A 15568-nucleotide genomic window follows, 5' to 3' on the forward strand; every position below is an offset into this window, starting at 1 on the left:
ATTTCAGGCCCCCTCTTCTGCAGGAAGTTCAGCACAGCAGCTTAGTAAGCAGCATTGGTGCAAGATTTGAGGGGTAACTTGCATGAGGTTAGAAAATGGCAGGGAGGAGTTATTGCAGTTGAGTAGGGAAGATGGAAGGTAAAGGGTGGGTGGGCCGAAACTGCACCAATAAGGGGAAGTTTTGAAGGCAATTCCAGGTGTTTATTTGGTGAAGGGGGAGACTGGCAAGAAGATGTGCTAGATATGGCAATTTCTTGCAATATCCTTGAAAAAAAAATTGCATTAAGTTTGTGTTGTTGTGGGCAGGGATTGTATTTAACTTCTCCAGGGGGGAGATGTGCCTCATGTAAGAAATGGGAGTTCAAAAGACTATCTTGAAAATGTGCCAGACGAGTATGGATTTTTAAGACAATAAGTGTGAAGTGGATTTCCTGGGGCATCCCTAGGGAGAGGTTAATGCAAATTACCCAACTCCAGTCATGCAAAAATCTAGTCTTTTAAAGCTTTACCCTGAGGAGAGGGTCTTTGTCTGCTGATTACCTGTTACTTGAGGCCAAGATCAAAGGCCCAAACTGCATAAAGAAACAGCTGATCTGCCCAGTTTTTGTTCTGGTTCTGAATTCAAGACTGATACAAACTTGTAACCAGCAGGGAAAACCCAGTTGTGGGTTTTGAAGGACTAAAACCTACCAAAGTCCGAGGTTGGAGGTCAGTATGACCTTTAGTAAGCTTTTTAGCATGCGAGTAGGAACTTCTAATGCATTTTCTCTGTGGAGCTTTTATCTGAAGAATAAAAGTGCTTGCTTAGATGGAGCTCTGACTGCGGGTTATATACTGGCCGTAGCATTTGGAGAGAAAGCAAAGCACAGATGCTGGCCTGGTTAGGCAGTCTGGCTTGCTGGGGATATCACAATGCCAATCCAGGGAACTGTGCAGTCTTAAAATCCCTTGTCAGGAGTCCGTGAGACTCAGGTCTCTGCCCCAGAGAGATGACTGCTGGGAGCCGGAAACTTTAACCGGGAAGCCTCAAGGGACAGTGGAGGGGGAATACTGGTGCATTTGCCCTGAAACTGTGACGGAAGAGACGTACAAGGAGGGGGGAAACGGGTAACAAGTTTGGGATTATAAGTGACAGATGGGCTTCGTGAGCTGGTCTGGGTTGTGTGGAGGACCCAGGGTGACAGTTTTGAAATACAGTAACCAGGCCAAATAAGAAGTGATCTATACCTTTTGGAAGGTCTAATTTAAACATGTAACCTCACCTCTGTGCTTCCTAGTTCCACTCATCAAGGACTAAGAGTCAAAGCTCAGAATAACATGAGGCCATTCTTGCAAGGGGTCAGTCCAGCCTTATTAATTACCTTGGGTCTGCTGAGGCTCTGGACCATTTTGAAGTTCACCCATCAGCAGGAAGAGTCAGTGGCCACTGCCTTTTTATACAAAGGACTCATCTCTGTATTTTTCCCCATAGGCCCTCTCGTCTCAGGCTGCTTTCAGCCAGCATCTTCCTTTCTTTTGTAACAGAAAAGTTGCTGGTCCTGTACTCCCACTGGCATCTGGCAGATCTTCATGTTTCTTTGTGGCCACTGACTAATCCCGATTATTCCAGGGAGCCAATAAAAGCAGGTGTGTCAGGATGGCCTCAGTGCCGTGCTGAGGTCAATGCCAAATGCCTCCAGGGCAGGCTGTGGGTAGTTGTGAAATGAGCCCCTCCCATGTAGTATTCACCTTTCTGCTCCCTCCCTGGATGGAGGTGGAGGGAAGGAACACTGGAGCAATCTCACACCCAGCTTGCATTATAGTTGGCATTTCTCAGAGCTCCATCATTGTCACATCTGTCTGCCATTGTGTAACATCTGTTCCTTCCATATAAAGACCTGCTTTGTCCCTTCTGTTTAGAGTCACTTGCTTAACAGAAGTCCTAGGTGGTTACTTCCAGCAGTAAATTGTTGTGGTCAATCTGCAGCTTATACATTAGAAGACCCAAGGAAACCAATGAGTCTTGCAATGTACCTTGAAGGATGCAAGATTCAGGCTCAGCTTGCTCTCTGGTGTCAGCAATTTCAACAGTTTGGGGGCCTTTGCTGAGAAAGTTAATTGGAGCCCAGGCTCCATCAGCTGTACTATTGCATTGAACTAAGTGGCCATTGTGGGGTGTGACTAGACAGAGACACTCCCTGACACAGCCACATTTTTCGAGCCAATTTAGAGCTCTATAGATAAGGGCAAAAGCTTGAAATGGACCTGGAATTGGATCAGCAGCCAACATAAAGTGTGGAACACTGAAGACATGAGCTCAGGACTCTGTTTAGATTGCTGGTGGACTGCTCCATTGCAACCTTTCCAGAAATTGTTCACCAGTTCCAGAGTAGGTGTAAGGTCATTCGTGCAGCACAGGGCTAGCTCTGCCTGTCAGCCACCCACCCAGTGGATCATTCCTCAAAGTTCCTTCCTTCTCCCACCCTCCTAGCTAGGTCTGTGCCACTCCTTCTGATCAGCCTTTGCTCTGCGTGAAATACATAGGATACATACCCTGTCAAGCATTGATGCAAAACGTGAGAAGTCTTGCTCTTGTAATTGACCTATATCAGGGGAAGGAGAAAGGGGAAATAGAGCGATGGGTGGGTCAGAAAGAAGAAGCAATTAACAACACAAACCCACTTTGCCATTGGGCTCTCTCCTGGCTACGATGAGGTCTTTCCAGTCATATGTCAAATGGTTATGACTGCTGCAGTTCCTTCCCCAAACTATTCACTGTTGCCTTGCACTGTTAAAGTTGGCATATTTTTCCCGAGGTGGCTACGCTTCTCTGGTAGGCAAAGTGATCTCCCTGCAAGGGTACAGGCTTATCTTTTTGTGAAACTCTTGGGGCATCTTTACCATAAAACATACCATAGAAATGTAAGTTAGTGAAGTTGTGCAGAACCAGGGAGAGTCCATTCACTGATATCTGAGCTTTCTTCACTGTCCAAGTCCTGCCACATGCACACTGGGCTGTGGGTACAATATATAATACCCAATTCTTATATAGCACTTTTCACCCACAGAGGGAGGTATCTTTGCCCCCTTGTAACAGATGGGGAAAGTGAGGCCCAGAATGACTTGCCTTAAGTCATCCAGCAGATCTCAGAATAGAGCTCAGGTCCTCTGTGTCTCAATGTAGTTCTCTAACCACTAGGCAAACTTGTCTTCCAAGCTTCTGAGCTTTAGGGGTTCATTTCTCATTCATTGTTTGTGACTTTTTACGTAAATCATGGTCATCTGTAAAACTCAGCATCAGGCCCCTTCCAATATTTTGTGCATCCAGAGAGCATGTGAGCTCTATAAGCCCTTCAAAAGAACAATCTACAAAACTGCAAAAATATGAAAACGCTGGCAATTAGTCAGTGTGTATTAACACTTCTCTCCCACCCCCACCCCCACAACTATTCATAAACTTTGGCTGAGAGTGAGGTTTTATTGACTTTGAATCTAAAATAAGAGGAAACTCTGAATAAAAGGAACCAAAGCATCCAAAGGACGGGGGAGCACAACACTGGGTAGCAAAGGCAGGGCAGATTTCAGCAAGAAGCAGATGTTTGGCCAGCATTCATGGCATTGGAGTGTCGAAGATACCAGGCATTCTTGGATGATTTCACTAGTACTTGGGCAACACTGAATCCCATTATGCATTAAGAGGGACATTTCACTGTTGGCTAACTGCTTTCATCCCTGCAGCCAAAACAGGGTTTCCTGTGTGAAATCAAAGCTCTGTTTTGTTGCATAGATTTAACAAAATCAGCTGCAACAGCAGAGACTAAGTACAAATAAAAGTGATTTCCCCACATTCTTGAACAGCTTCCAAATTCTCATCAGTAAAACCAATGAGAGCATATTTAATTGCCTCACAAAATGGGCTTTGGTCTCTTTTGCCAATGGTGAGGTCACAAATGGGCAGGGACAGCAGAAAGAATCTCAGGGTATGTCTTCTCTAGCCACATTAAAGCGCTGCCGCTGTGTAGTCATGGCACCACCTCTGCGAGGGGCATAGCTACCAGCGCTGGTGCGCTGTCTACACTGCCACTTTACTGCACTGAAACTTGCAGTTCTTGGGGGGGGTGTTTTTTCACACCCCTGAGTGAGAAAGTTGCAGCGCTGTAAGGGTGCCAGTGTAGACAAGGCCTCAGTTCCTCCAGCAGCTAAGACTCTCTCTTACCTGGTATATGCTGGTATATTGACTAACCCTTCTGGGAAGTAGTCTATATAGAGAGAGAACTAACTTGAGCAGTTCACAGACAGGGAGAAAATTCTGTGTCAAACTGGGATTTGTTAAATTAGCCATTTTTTTAAATTTATGATACACAGCTGTCAACACTAAAATTATTTTCTTGTCTAAGTATTAAGAGCTGGTGACAAATACAAATGGTATGAGGATACTGCTGAATTTAGACAGCATTGGCTAGGAGTTAGTGATATATATGTATTGTTATAAAATTTGTTTCACCTTTTTTTCAGTTCATCCCATCTTTCTTCATAGTTTTGTTGTTAATCAAATGTAGATAGTAAATCATTTCAGTTCTCTTAATCCTTTTATTCTGCTCAACCACATTTCTGAGTTGGTATCTGTTTTTTCAGCTCTATTCGTGAAATAAGTATATTGGCTGCAGTCAAACTCTGAACAGGAATATACCTATATTTAATTTCAGCAAATAAATTCAATTTTTTCCTAAAACCATAATAAAATGTTTGGTGGATGGATCCCTGAAACAGGTCTTGCATTAATTTTGTAGCAGACAGGAACATTTCAGGTTGGAACAGAATTTTTTTTTTAAACAATTCCTTTCAAATATGTAGTAGAGTAACAAAGGCGGATGTGTCTACCATTGATGCTTATATGGCCCCCATTGCCAGGGTGCCAGTGTTTAATGTATTTATCTTCACATCACCCCATTCAGATAGTGGGAGGTGCTATTATCCCCATTTTACAGATAGAGCACTGAGGCACAGAGAAAGTAAGTGTCTCACCCAAGGTCACACAAAGTCTGTGGCAGAGCAGATGTGCCACACTGGTCTTCTGAGTCACAAGCTACTGCCCTAATCTCTGAACTATGCTCCCTTTCTATGTAGCTGTGTAATTTATGATAGCATTACTTGGGTTATCAAAGTACAAGGTATGCTTGTTCAGTTCCTCATCCTCCTCCCTGCCTCTTGTTGGGGAAACTTAGTATTTGCTATTTGGTATTATTCTAATTCTACATAGGTAGACACTACCCCTGCAGATGAGAGGAGTGCTCCCACTGGCGTTGGTAATTCACCTCCCTGAGAGGCAGTAGCTAGGTCGATGGGAAAAATTCTTATGTTGAGCTAGTACTATCTACACTGGGGGGTTAGGTGGTCTTAACTACATCACTCAGGGGTCTGAATTTTTCACATCGCAGCGTGCCTCTGCAGCGTGTCTGGTGAAGACGCTCTATGCTGATGGGAGACCTTTTAGTTTATGTCAGTGTAGCTTATGTTGCTTGGGGGGGTGTGGTATAAATTAGGCCAATGTATGCTGTAGTATAGACATAGCCCTAGTGATTTAGAGTCATCCTGGTCAAGCAGAGCATGTTGTACTAAAGGAAACAAACACCTCAAGAGAATGCATGTCTGAATAAAACCACGATGACAGCACAATGAAACCATGCATCTGGAAGCTTACTACTAAGAGCCACTGAAATGTTAACAAACAATGCCATGGATGTAGCATTTCAGTCAAGCAGTAATTGCCTGGAGCTATACAAAGAACCACAGGGGAGTGTGCAGCACATGAGAGCGTAGAAGCTGAATATCCAAAGCCATGTAAAATATGCTATGGCCTAGAGGAAGCAATAGTAGCTGGCACCCAGCTGATTTCTCTTGTTGAAGATTTGAGCTTTGGGAAACAGATTATTTCTTTAAATTAAAAATCTCTGTACAGCATCCAGGGACGGTAGTTCTTCACACACCATGAAAATCATCAGCGTTTGGTCTTAAACAAATAATGTTTGTAATGGCCTCCTTCACTGGCTCATATTGCACAGTGAACCAGTGGCTCCTGTATTTAGATTTATTTTCTTGCCAGCATTGGGAAGAGCTCGCACCACAAAAGTGACCCGGTGTTTCTACTCTGAATAGGTCTTTTGTGTAGCTGCCCTGCCTGCTCTGTTCTTATTTGGTTGTTTGCAAAAGCCACAAACTGGATCAGAGGCAATGGGTTTGGATGAATTGTTGTCTGGAAGGGTTTATTGTCAATGAATGCATTGTCATTCTTTTCTTACCCTTGCGTGTTTCCCCTTTGAAGCTTTTGCAAATCTGCCACGGTACCCTACTAATTTGGCAGCTCCATCCTAGAGCTTCGTCCTTGCCCACAAGCCATCCTTCAAAATAGGCTTCAAGAACTATATCACGTTCAAACACAGACTAGCGAGATGCTGAGTGACTCAGACCCCTGAGTGATGTAGTTAAGACCACCTAACCCCACAGTGTAGACAGTACTAGCTCAACATAAGAATTTTTCCCATCGACCTAGCTACTGCCTCTCAGGGAGGTGGATTACCAATGCCAGTGAGAGCTCTCCTCTCATCTGCAGGGGTAGTGTCTACCTATGTAGAATTAGAATAATAGCAAATACTAAGTTTGCTGGTGAGATGCTTCTCTTGTCCTTAAGGCACTATACAGTGAGGAGTGACATCAAGACTGCATTGCCTGCCAGGCAGTTTGGATGTGCTGTGGATTCCCAGGGCTACCAACAAGATGGCTTGTTTCAACTTCTTGCATGCTTTCTCCTCTTGCAGTGATGCACTTGTTCCATCACCCGCACAGGTGCACGTACACCACAAAGCTCAGAAGCTCATCTGAGTGGTACTTTGCAGTCCACAAATATTCAGAGCTCACAGGTCCAATATACCCTGGTGGAGCCTCTAGATAGTTTCATGCTAATCTCTACCCATGCTACATGTAAAAAAGATCCATTCTAACTCTGTTTTGTTTTGTTTTGTTTTTAATGCTTCTTCTGAAGGGATATTGATCAGTTTCAAAGAGGATTCTTTTCCTCTTGGTTCCAGAGTCACAGGGGCCCAAAATCCCTCTGCAAATGGCTCTGCATCACTGATCATGATATACAGTATGTGATCAGTATCTGAGTAAAGATTAGCCTATTCCTGGTAGCTCAGCCAGAGGGAGGCACTCTTTTCTTCTCTGGTAGGGGCACTGCTGGCAGGGCATGAGGTTACCGGTTAGTGACTGCGCTTGGACAACGGGGAATCTGCTTAATGTATCTGCCATACCACTGCCTCTTAAAATGACAATGTGAAAAGCAAATATTTGGGTTGTAAAATGATCTTGAAATAGATGTGAAAACAGAGCTCTCTTCCTGAGCTAGCCGTGGTCATGCCCCATGGGCAAGGCTTATTTGCATTGTTAGGGAGATTGTAAAAGCCCTTCTCTCAATGGTCTTTTTTATGCATCCAATGAAGTGAGCTGTAGCTCACGAAAGCTTATGCTCAAATAAATTTGTTAGTCTCTAAGGTGCCACAAGTACTCCTCTTCTTTTATTTCCTTGTCTTTTAGCACCAGCAAGTAGATCGTGATGGCAAATTTCAAAGGTCATGCTCTCCCAGGCAGCTTCTTCCTACTCTTTGGCCTCTGGTGGTCTGTGAAATACCCCCTGAGGTACTTCAGCGAGAAGGTGAATAAAAAGTCCCATAGAAACCACTGTTGCCAACGCCTGGATGTAATTGAAGGAGTGGTCAAAATCATCTTTGCCCTAATAGGTAAGGATTAGAACACAGTGCATCTCCGACCACCCAAGACTATTCACCATGCTACAATTATTGTCTGACCTTTTCACCCACCCTACAGCCCCTTAATTTCATCAAAAGTAAGGGTAAATTTGATCCTACATGTAGAATGTATAAACAAGGCCCAATGAACTGCACGCCACCAAGTGTCTCCAATGGGTGACATGAAACATAAGAACATAAGCACGGCCATACTGGGTCACACCAAAGGTCCATCTAGCCCAGTATCCTGTCTTCCGGCAGTGACCAATGCCAGGTGCCCCAGAGGAAATGAACAGAGCTGGTAATCATCAAGTGACCCATCCCCTGTTGCCCATTCCCAGCTTCTGGCAAACAGAGAGAAACTCTACCGGGCCTTTTTCATTCTCTCCAGCCTGGAGAATGTTCTGTCTTCAAATCTGTTCCTCAAAGACATTGCCAGACTGGATCAGACCACGGGTACATCTTGTCCATTGTCTGTCTCTAACAGTAGTCAGAACCAGATGAGCCAGAGAATAGTGCAAGAACTCTGCAGCTGGCAGATCTAGAATAATATGTCTCCAAGATAGGTTTCACCTTGGTCTCTAACAGAGATTGGTTTAAGCTGTAAAGCACAAGCTTTAATCTCCCTTCCAAAAATTTTATTGTCACTAATTATGATAACTGGATCCATATAAATATCCATTCCCTTTTTGAATCTTGTTACATTCTTGTTCTTTGTGATTTCCTGTGGCAGTGAGTTCCACAGTCTAATCACACATTGTATGAAAAAGTATTTCCTTTTCTTGTTTTTGGATTTCCTTCTTTATAATTTCCTCCCTTAAAAGAAAGGACACGTAACCCTGTATTTGTCTCTGTCCAGGAATGCTGGCTGAGCAGTTTGTCCCCGATGGCCCCCACTTGTATCTCTATAGTGGCGAGAAACGCAGCTGGATGAAGTTGATGAACTGGCAGCACACGACCATGTACCTGTTCTATGGACTCTCAGGTGTGGTGGATGTGCTCACTTACTCGCCACTCAAGGTGCCCCTTGGACTGGATCGTCTTATGCTGTCGGTGGCTGTGTTTGTTGAAGGTTAGTAGCCTGATGGCAAACAGCTAAGGCTGAGATTCCCAAAGCTGCTCAGAGGATTTTGACAGATACCCACTGAACCTAATGGGAGTTGGGGATATAGGTGCACTAGGCAGCTTTGAACATCTACCACTAGGAGGATAACTAGATTGTAAAACCTGCTAATGTGCTGAGGAAAAGCAGTTAAGAGTCTGCAGAAACTACACAAAATATCACTGGAATAAACTCTGTTAATTGGATTCTGAAATGGCTGGAAACATCTCCAGATGTTGCTGGAAGCAGCTGGGTTCAGGGAGAAAGTTTGGGGATCTCATAAATACAAAACACAGGAAGAATCATGAAAGAATAATTAATGGTGAGTTGCCGAGAGACACTGGATCTTGCCAAGTTCTGAACTTCAGCAAAGTTGGGATGAATTGGGGCATGGGGTGTTACTTAATGTCCACCTCTAGTGAGATGTGAAGGGAAGCCACCACATCTAAATCAGAGGAGACCTCAATCGGGCTTTATTGTACCAGAACTTTTTTCTGCAGTGAAAGGGATTTCTTTGTGTCTCTGACTATGAGAAGGTTTGAAGACCACAGGAGATTTCAGGTTTCCTAGCTGAATTCATGTCAGATGGAAGTAGACAGAGTTGAAGACTGAAATTAAGTGGCCAGAATCTGGAAGCGCTGGTCAGGGCATGGCTTTAGAGCTGGGATCAGGATGTGTCACACTATTATCACAACAGGGAGTGGGCCAGTCACTTCTTGCACTGTCACTAGAGCGAGGGCCTTTCTGATGCCCAGCAATGAATATCAGGCAGGTGAGCTCTTTGTGTAGAGATAAGGGAATATAATGTAACTGACACCGATAAAGCTAAAGATCCTGCCATTATTTCAAGAGCAACTGCCTCATGATTACTAAGAGGCTTTAAAACCATACGATACTTGAAGTAGGCTGGCATGGATTCCTCAGATCACAATGGTTTTGTGGTATGAAGCGGGAGGCTCAGTTCCCTTGCTACCATAAACGGCTGGTAGATGCTACTGTTGCCTCGCATCTATAGAGTTTTATCCTTGTGTCATGTGTACCCCCAGAGAGCAATTAATTCCACTGTAGGCAGCGTCGGTCTTGCCTGCTTTCATCACACCTGTCAAATCCAAGTGGCCTATGCACTGGCTTCAGGTCAACACATCATGAACCAGGATTTCAGGCTTCACTTGACTTGAACAGGGCAAGCCAATGGCCATGTGCAAATGGAGCTCCTGTTGGTAGTGAATCCACTGTGTCTAGGAACATCTTGGGATTCTTTTCCTCCTCCTCCTATTCCCATGACTTTAAAGAATGCAGAACAGAGATTGTGTGTGGGGGGGAGCGGGGAATAGATATCAATGACTTTTGACATGGAACTATTCAGACACTGAAATGATTGTTTGCAAAGGCTTAGGATTTAAAAGGACACTGTCCATGCTAATCTCCATTTGCAAGCTCCTGGAGGAAATAGTGAGGGTTAAACTAATGAAGTACAATAGATAGCAAAAACTCAGTAGTGAGGGGACAGACTGCTGGTGGTGATGGGAGTTGATCTACCACCTTCAAACAGGGACTGCTGTGCCATTCTCTTTTCCCTTGCTTCAGTCGTCCGTATGCTCGGCTCAAGGCTTTGAGACAACTTCTTGTTGCCTTGACATACAGGCTATAATTGGGAAAACTGGCCTGATGGGGTTCCAGGGCAGCTTGACTCAGTTAATATGTCAAGATTTCTTTCTGCCTGCCAGTGCCATAAACTCACATGTGTGTGCATGCACATGTGCAGTGGGAGCGGGGGAACAGCGGGCTTTGTGCAGAGATCTGCAGCTGAAACCTATTAGTTTTGCTGGTGATGTGTGAACCAGCAACTATCACAGGATGGGGACCTGGAAGACCTGGGTTTGATTTCCAGTCTGCCACTGCTCTCCTGGGTGACCTTGGGCAAATTGCTTCGCTTCCATGTGCTTCAGTTTTCCCATCTGTAAAATGGAGATAATGGAATGGTGGTCCTTCGAGATTTTTATTTATTTATTTATTTTTGATGAAAATTGCAATGCAAAATCTATATGTTCCTTACTAACAATGCCGCTCTGAATTTGGTATGAATTTCGACAGGTTTTCTCTTTTATTATCACGTCCTTCACCGCCCCATGCTAGATAAGCACATCCACTCCCTGCTGCTCATCGCCGTGTTCGGTGGGGCCTTCAGCATCCTGCTGGAAGTCTTCCTCCGTGACAACATTGTCTTGGAGCTCTTCAGGGCTAGCCTCACCATCCTGCAGGGAACCTGGTTCTGGCAGGTCAGTTCTGGTTCAACACCTTCAGATTTGTTCTAAGACTAGGCATTGGGGATGGGGAAACGTGGTGTGGGGGAGGGATGTACATCACTGTACATACAAATCAGTTGTCACTAAAGGATTATCTTTCAGGGTTTACTTGGTAAATGCTCCAAAACCCGTCTATGAACAATTGTCCTGAAAACCTACTAGCCCCAGGTCCTTTACTATAACCATGGATCATGAAATAACTGATTTTCTTTGCTCACTTGTTTTTTTTTTTTAAATAAATAAATAAATAAGAGAGAGAGAGAAATTACTTGCTGTGATCAAGAATTTTTGCCATGTTCTATAGATATTGTTCCTTCATGTTTGTTGCACGTCGTGGGGCCCCACAATATTCCCTTTATTATAGTGGGAAGAAATAATCCACATAAGGCTCTAGAATGGCTAAGTAACTGCTGTGTGGTATGCTAATGAATTTCAAATGCATGTTATGCAAACTCCCATAAGGATGGTTCAGCATCGACAGTACCAAAGGGTTAAATATGTACCTTTAGAACTAAATGGAACACAAGATAACTGGTCATGTTCTTTCTTTGATTCAGGATAGGGAACCTCCTTTCTAATAAAATCAAATGTAAAACAAAAGTTTGCCAAGCAGTTCTAGTAAGCTGGTTAATTGATAAGGATGGTGATTTGATAGTGAGCCCAGAGCCGTCCGCTTCCAAGTGCGGCATTTACTGCTGTACACGCTTTTCTTTGGTGCTCTTCACCATTGCGTCTGAGCACCTTGGGCACCTTAATTTATCGTCACAATGCTCCTCAGAGATCAGGGAGTATTATCATCCCAATTTTGCAGATGGAGAAACTGAGGAACAAAGATTCTAAGTGAGTTATCCAAGGTCACATAGCAAGTTTGTGGCAAAGATGGGACTTGAACTCAGGTCTGCTGAGCCCCAATCGGAGCTTGAGCCACAAGTCCAGCCTTGTGCATGAGTGGGGGTCAAGCCACACCATTAGTGAGGGAAGCATTGTAATAATGAGGGTGAAGTAAAGTGATGTTAGAGGTTGGAGGGTTAGGCATCTACCTCTTTCCCCCCCCCCCAAAGGTAACAAATCATTTTATTCTAACCAGATTGGGTTTGTGCTGTTCCCACCATGGGGAGGCCCAGCCTGGGATGAGGATGACCATGACAACATCATGTTTGTTACCATGTGCTTCTTCTGGCACTACGCGACTGCTATTCTCATCATGATTGCCAACTACGCTCTCACTTACTGGTATGTTAGTGGTGGGAGGGCAGGGGAAGAAGGGGAAACAATTGGAGCATGACGTATAATGGGTCATATCATTACCCGCAATACAAAGTCTTAGTGGCATTAAACATCTTTAAATTTCAGGGCATGCCGAGAGGCGTATCCTTCACTTGCCAAATGCACAGATTCAAAGCAATGTCAGCAAGCCTCTAAAGTTGCTTCTTGAAGTCTTAACCATTTTTATTTCTTTGCACTGGGTGCTGGCTGGCAATTGAAAGTGAAAGTTTAATTTTTTAAAAAATGTATAGAAGAAACAACAGTCAAAATATTGTTGGGAATATGTAGCACTTGGCATTGCAATGTCGATTTCGTTCTACGGATTTCAAAGCACTTTAAAACAGCAATGAAATCTAGATTCACAGCACCTTTGTCTAGAAGGCAGAGCAAAATAATGCCAACCCCAAATATTAAAAAATATAAAAAGGATTTAGCCTCGAGAAAATCATGATTAGCTTAAAAAATCTCATTATTTCAAAAAATAAATAAATAAAGTTGGGGTTCTTTTTAAGGCTTCCTGGTTTCTGAGCTTTCCTGGTACAACAGGGTCAGCTTTCCATGTAATCAGGAGGGCTATCCATCTGTCTTAAATATTTGTATGGCCCCAGCACTATAATACCTGAGTGCCACACAGTCTGTCTTTATCCGGACAACGCTTCACTGAGATAGGGAAGTACTTTCATCTCCATTTTACGGGGGGGGGGGGGGGGGGAGTGGGAACTCATGCACAGAGAAACATGAGTTGTCCAAAGTGTCACAGGCTAGAAACTTTTTTTTTAAAGATGGGAATCTCATATTCACTCCAGCAGCTGGGGCTTAAAGAAAAACATGAATTATCACAAGACCTGTGATAAAATCATGAGAGTTGGCAACACTGAGAAACTGCCACAAGAGATTAAGGGATATATATATTTTTTCAGCCTAGCTGAGACCTGGCTTCCCTTTTCACAGCTGCTATTTGCAGATATATTTTTATGCCTACAAAATAGGTTTGGGGCCAGATTTGTAAAGGTGTATTGGTGCCTAAAGATGCAGACAGTGTCTTTGAAAATCCCATTAGGTGCCTATCAGCATCCATAGGCCCCTAAATAGCTTTTAAAATATGCCCATGTGAACTATCTAACCCTCAGATTTGGACTGAGGGGACACTCTGATTTGGGCTCAATACCAGGAGCACAAAAGTGGTTGTTTACACCACTATAAGTACAATTTGTGCCTGCGACAGGAAGAACATCTTTCTGAAAACTTGCCCCTTAATGAAGTGTCTGCTGTCACACTCAACATTTGAGACTAAGCTCTGTAATAGAAACATGGTCTCTTGACTTCCAGCCCTGTGCTGAAACCCAGGTGCATTCTTCCTCCCATGTCTCACCATACACGCAGAGAAATATTTCACTGTATCACAGCTGAGGTGACCATATCCCATCTGTACTTATGTATGGAATATCGAATCCCGCTAATGGCTGCACCAAGCAAACACAGCCACACTGGACAAGCCCATTTTGTCTGAGCATCTTGCACTTGCACAGCCAGCCCTGCAGTGGCTACATTAAATGCAGTGTTTGGAACGTGCAAGTGTGATGCTCCCCAGGGATATCCAGGGCTGTGTGGCACCTCGCCGCCACCACCTGCCCTTAGCATGAGGCAGCCTTGTCTCTGCCTGGTGTGGATCAGTTCCCTAAAGGCATCAGCCTCTAGCAGCCCAAGCACTGCCATCCAGATGTCACTCTCTCTGTACAGGTTAGCAATAGGCACATGCCAATCCCTCTGCAGGGAATGGCCCGAGGATCTGCTACAGAATTATCAGGCCTGCTATTCCAGACCCATGCAATGCCTGTAATCCCTCTGCAGCCCCTGGATAGTTGGCATTAGAAGACTGATCAATTTCAAGACAAGAGTGGAACATTGTGATCATCTGGTCTGCCCCCCTGTATAACAGAGGCCACAGAACTACCCAAAATAATGCTTAGGGCACTCTGTGTGTGTATTGTGGGGTCTTCCTTTTGAGGGCACTCTCCAGGAGTATCAAACAAGGGGCTCGCTGGGGTAAGAGGTGAAATCTGCCTATACAGCACTTGGTGGGGGTGTCATTCCAGGATAGATGGGGAGGGATCTCTTCCTCCCGGACACAGGGTAAGGCGCTTCTTACAGAGAGGCGACACACCCTATACAGCCCCCATCTCCCTATATGGTGCCTAATATTATAGTTCATCACACATGAAGCTGGGGTCTTTCTGAAAGTCATGAGGCTCAGTGCCAGAAAGTCTCTTCTGGCTGGTGGGGTCCCTTTTGACAGGGAATGGATTCGGGAAGGCGGGGGCATTGCTGCTTACCGGTGTTCATGCAGCTCAGCCAGGCTTCGCCTTCATTCCTCCTCAGCACCTGGTTCGTGGGTCACAGCACGTGAAAAACCTGATGCAGGGGAGAATAGAGAAATCATTCAACATCACAAAATAACACAAACCACTGCCACCCATGCAAGCAAATTCTTACCCATGTATGTAATCCTGCCACCCTAATATTAGTGGCGTGCAGAGCAGCACTGGTGGGTGGTGGTTTCCGTAACCATGACTATTATTATTTGTGTGTTACAGCTGCATTCGAAGATGTAAGAGAAACAATGGAGAAATAGATATTGGACTTGGGGTTCGGAAGCAGAAAAGTGACAAAAGCTCCCATGTTGCCCTCTTAAATGGATCGGATGAGGAATGACGATGGTGCACCTTGGCTGATATCTCTTATTTCCTAAAGATTATGAGAATCAATTTTTTTTAATCGGAGTAATATTTATATTGGAATATCAAGAAGGAAGATCCTGCAATTTTACTGCTGAACAGTATGGACAGACTCAAGATGTGATCTCTGCTCTCCTTCTGTAAATTCCCTGAAGCCCTTTGGATCTGAAATATCCTACTTCTGAGCGATTTCTTTAATGGCAAAATTTAAACGCAGAAATTCTAATGTCAGGACAGTTTGGCTTATGGGATCTCGGGTCTATGCTGCTTCCATAGTGATGGACCAGAGCCTGCCAGGTACATTTTCAGAGTGAATGGGGGGCTGACCTGTGATGATCGAAGCTGGAGAAACCTCCAGACTGGGCTTCAATAACTGCC

The 15568-nt window shown here is 44.3% G+C and overlaps 1 protein-coding gene across 3 annotated transcripts in view; it reads left to right on the forward strand.

The window, feature by feature from the left end:
• The window catches only part of LOC119846740 (transmembrane protein 45B-like), a 30397-nt gene extending 14838 nt beyond the window's left edge, over nucleotides 1–15559 (forward strand). For all 3 annotated transcript variants that reach the window (XM_038380774.2, XM_043501040.1, XM_043501039.1), the window contains 5 exons: nucleotides 7570–7772; nucleotides 8641–8853; nucleotides 10978–11162; nucleotides 12277–12422; nucleotides 15050–15559. In XM_038380774.2, coding sequence (XP_038236702.1) covers nucleotides 7589–7772; nucleotides 8641–8853; nucleotides 10978–11162; nucleotides 12277–12422; nucleotides 15050–15167 — 846 coding nt within the window. In that variant the 5' untranslated portion in view covers nucleotides 7570–7588 and the 3' untranslated portion in view covers nucleotides 15168–15559. The remainder of the gene's footprint in view (nucleotides 1–7569; nucleotides 7773–8640; nucleotides 8854–10977; nucleotides 11163–12276; nucleotides 12423–15049) is intronic.
• Nucleotides 15560–15568: the final 9 nt, after the last annotated feature.

This window comes from Dermochelys coriacea, chromosome 22, assembly GCF_009764565.3.
Source record: "Dermochelys coriacea isolate rDerCor1 chromosome 22, rDerCor1.pri.v4, whole genome shotgun sequence".
Lineage (NCBI taxonomy): Eukaryota > Metazoa > Chordata > Testudines > Dermochelyidae > Dermochelys > Dermochelys coriacea.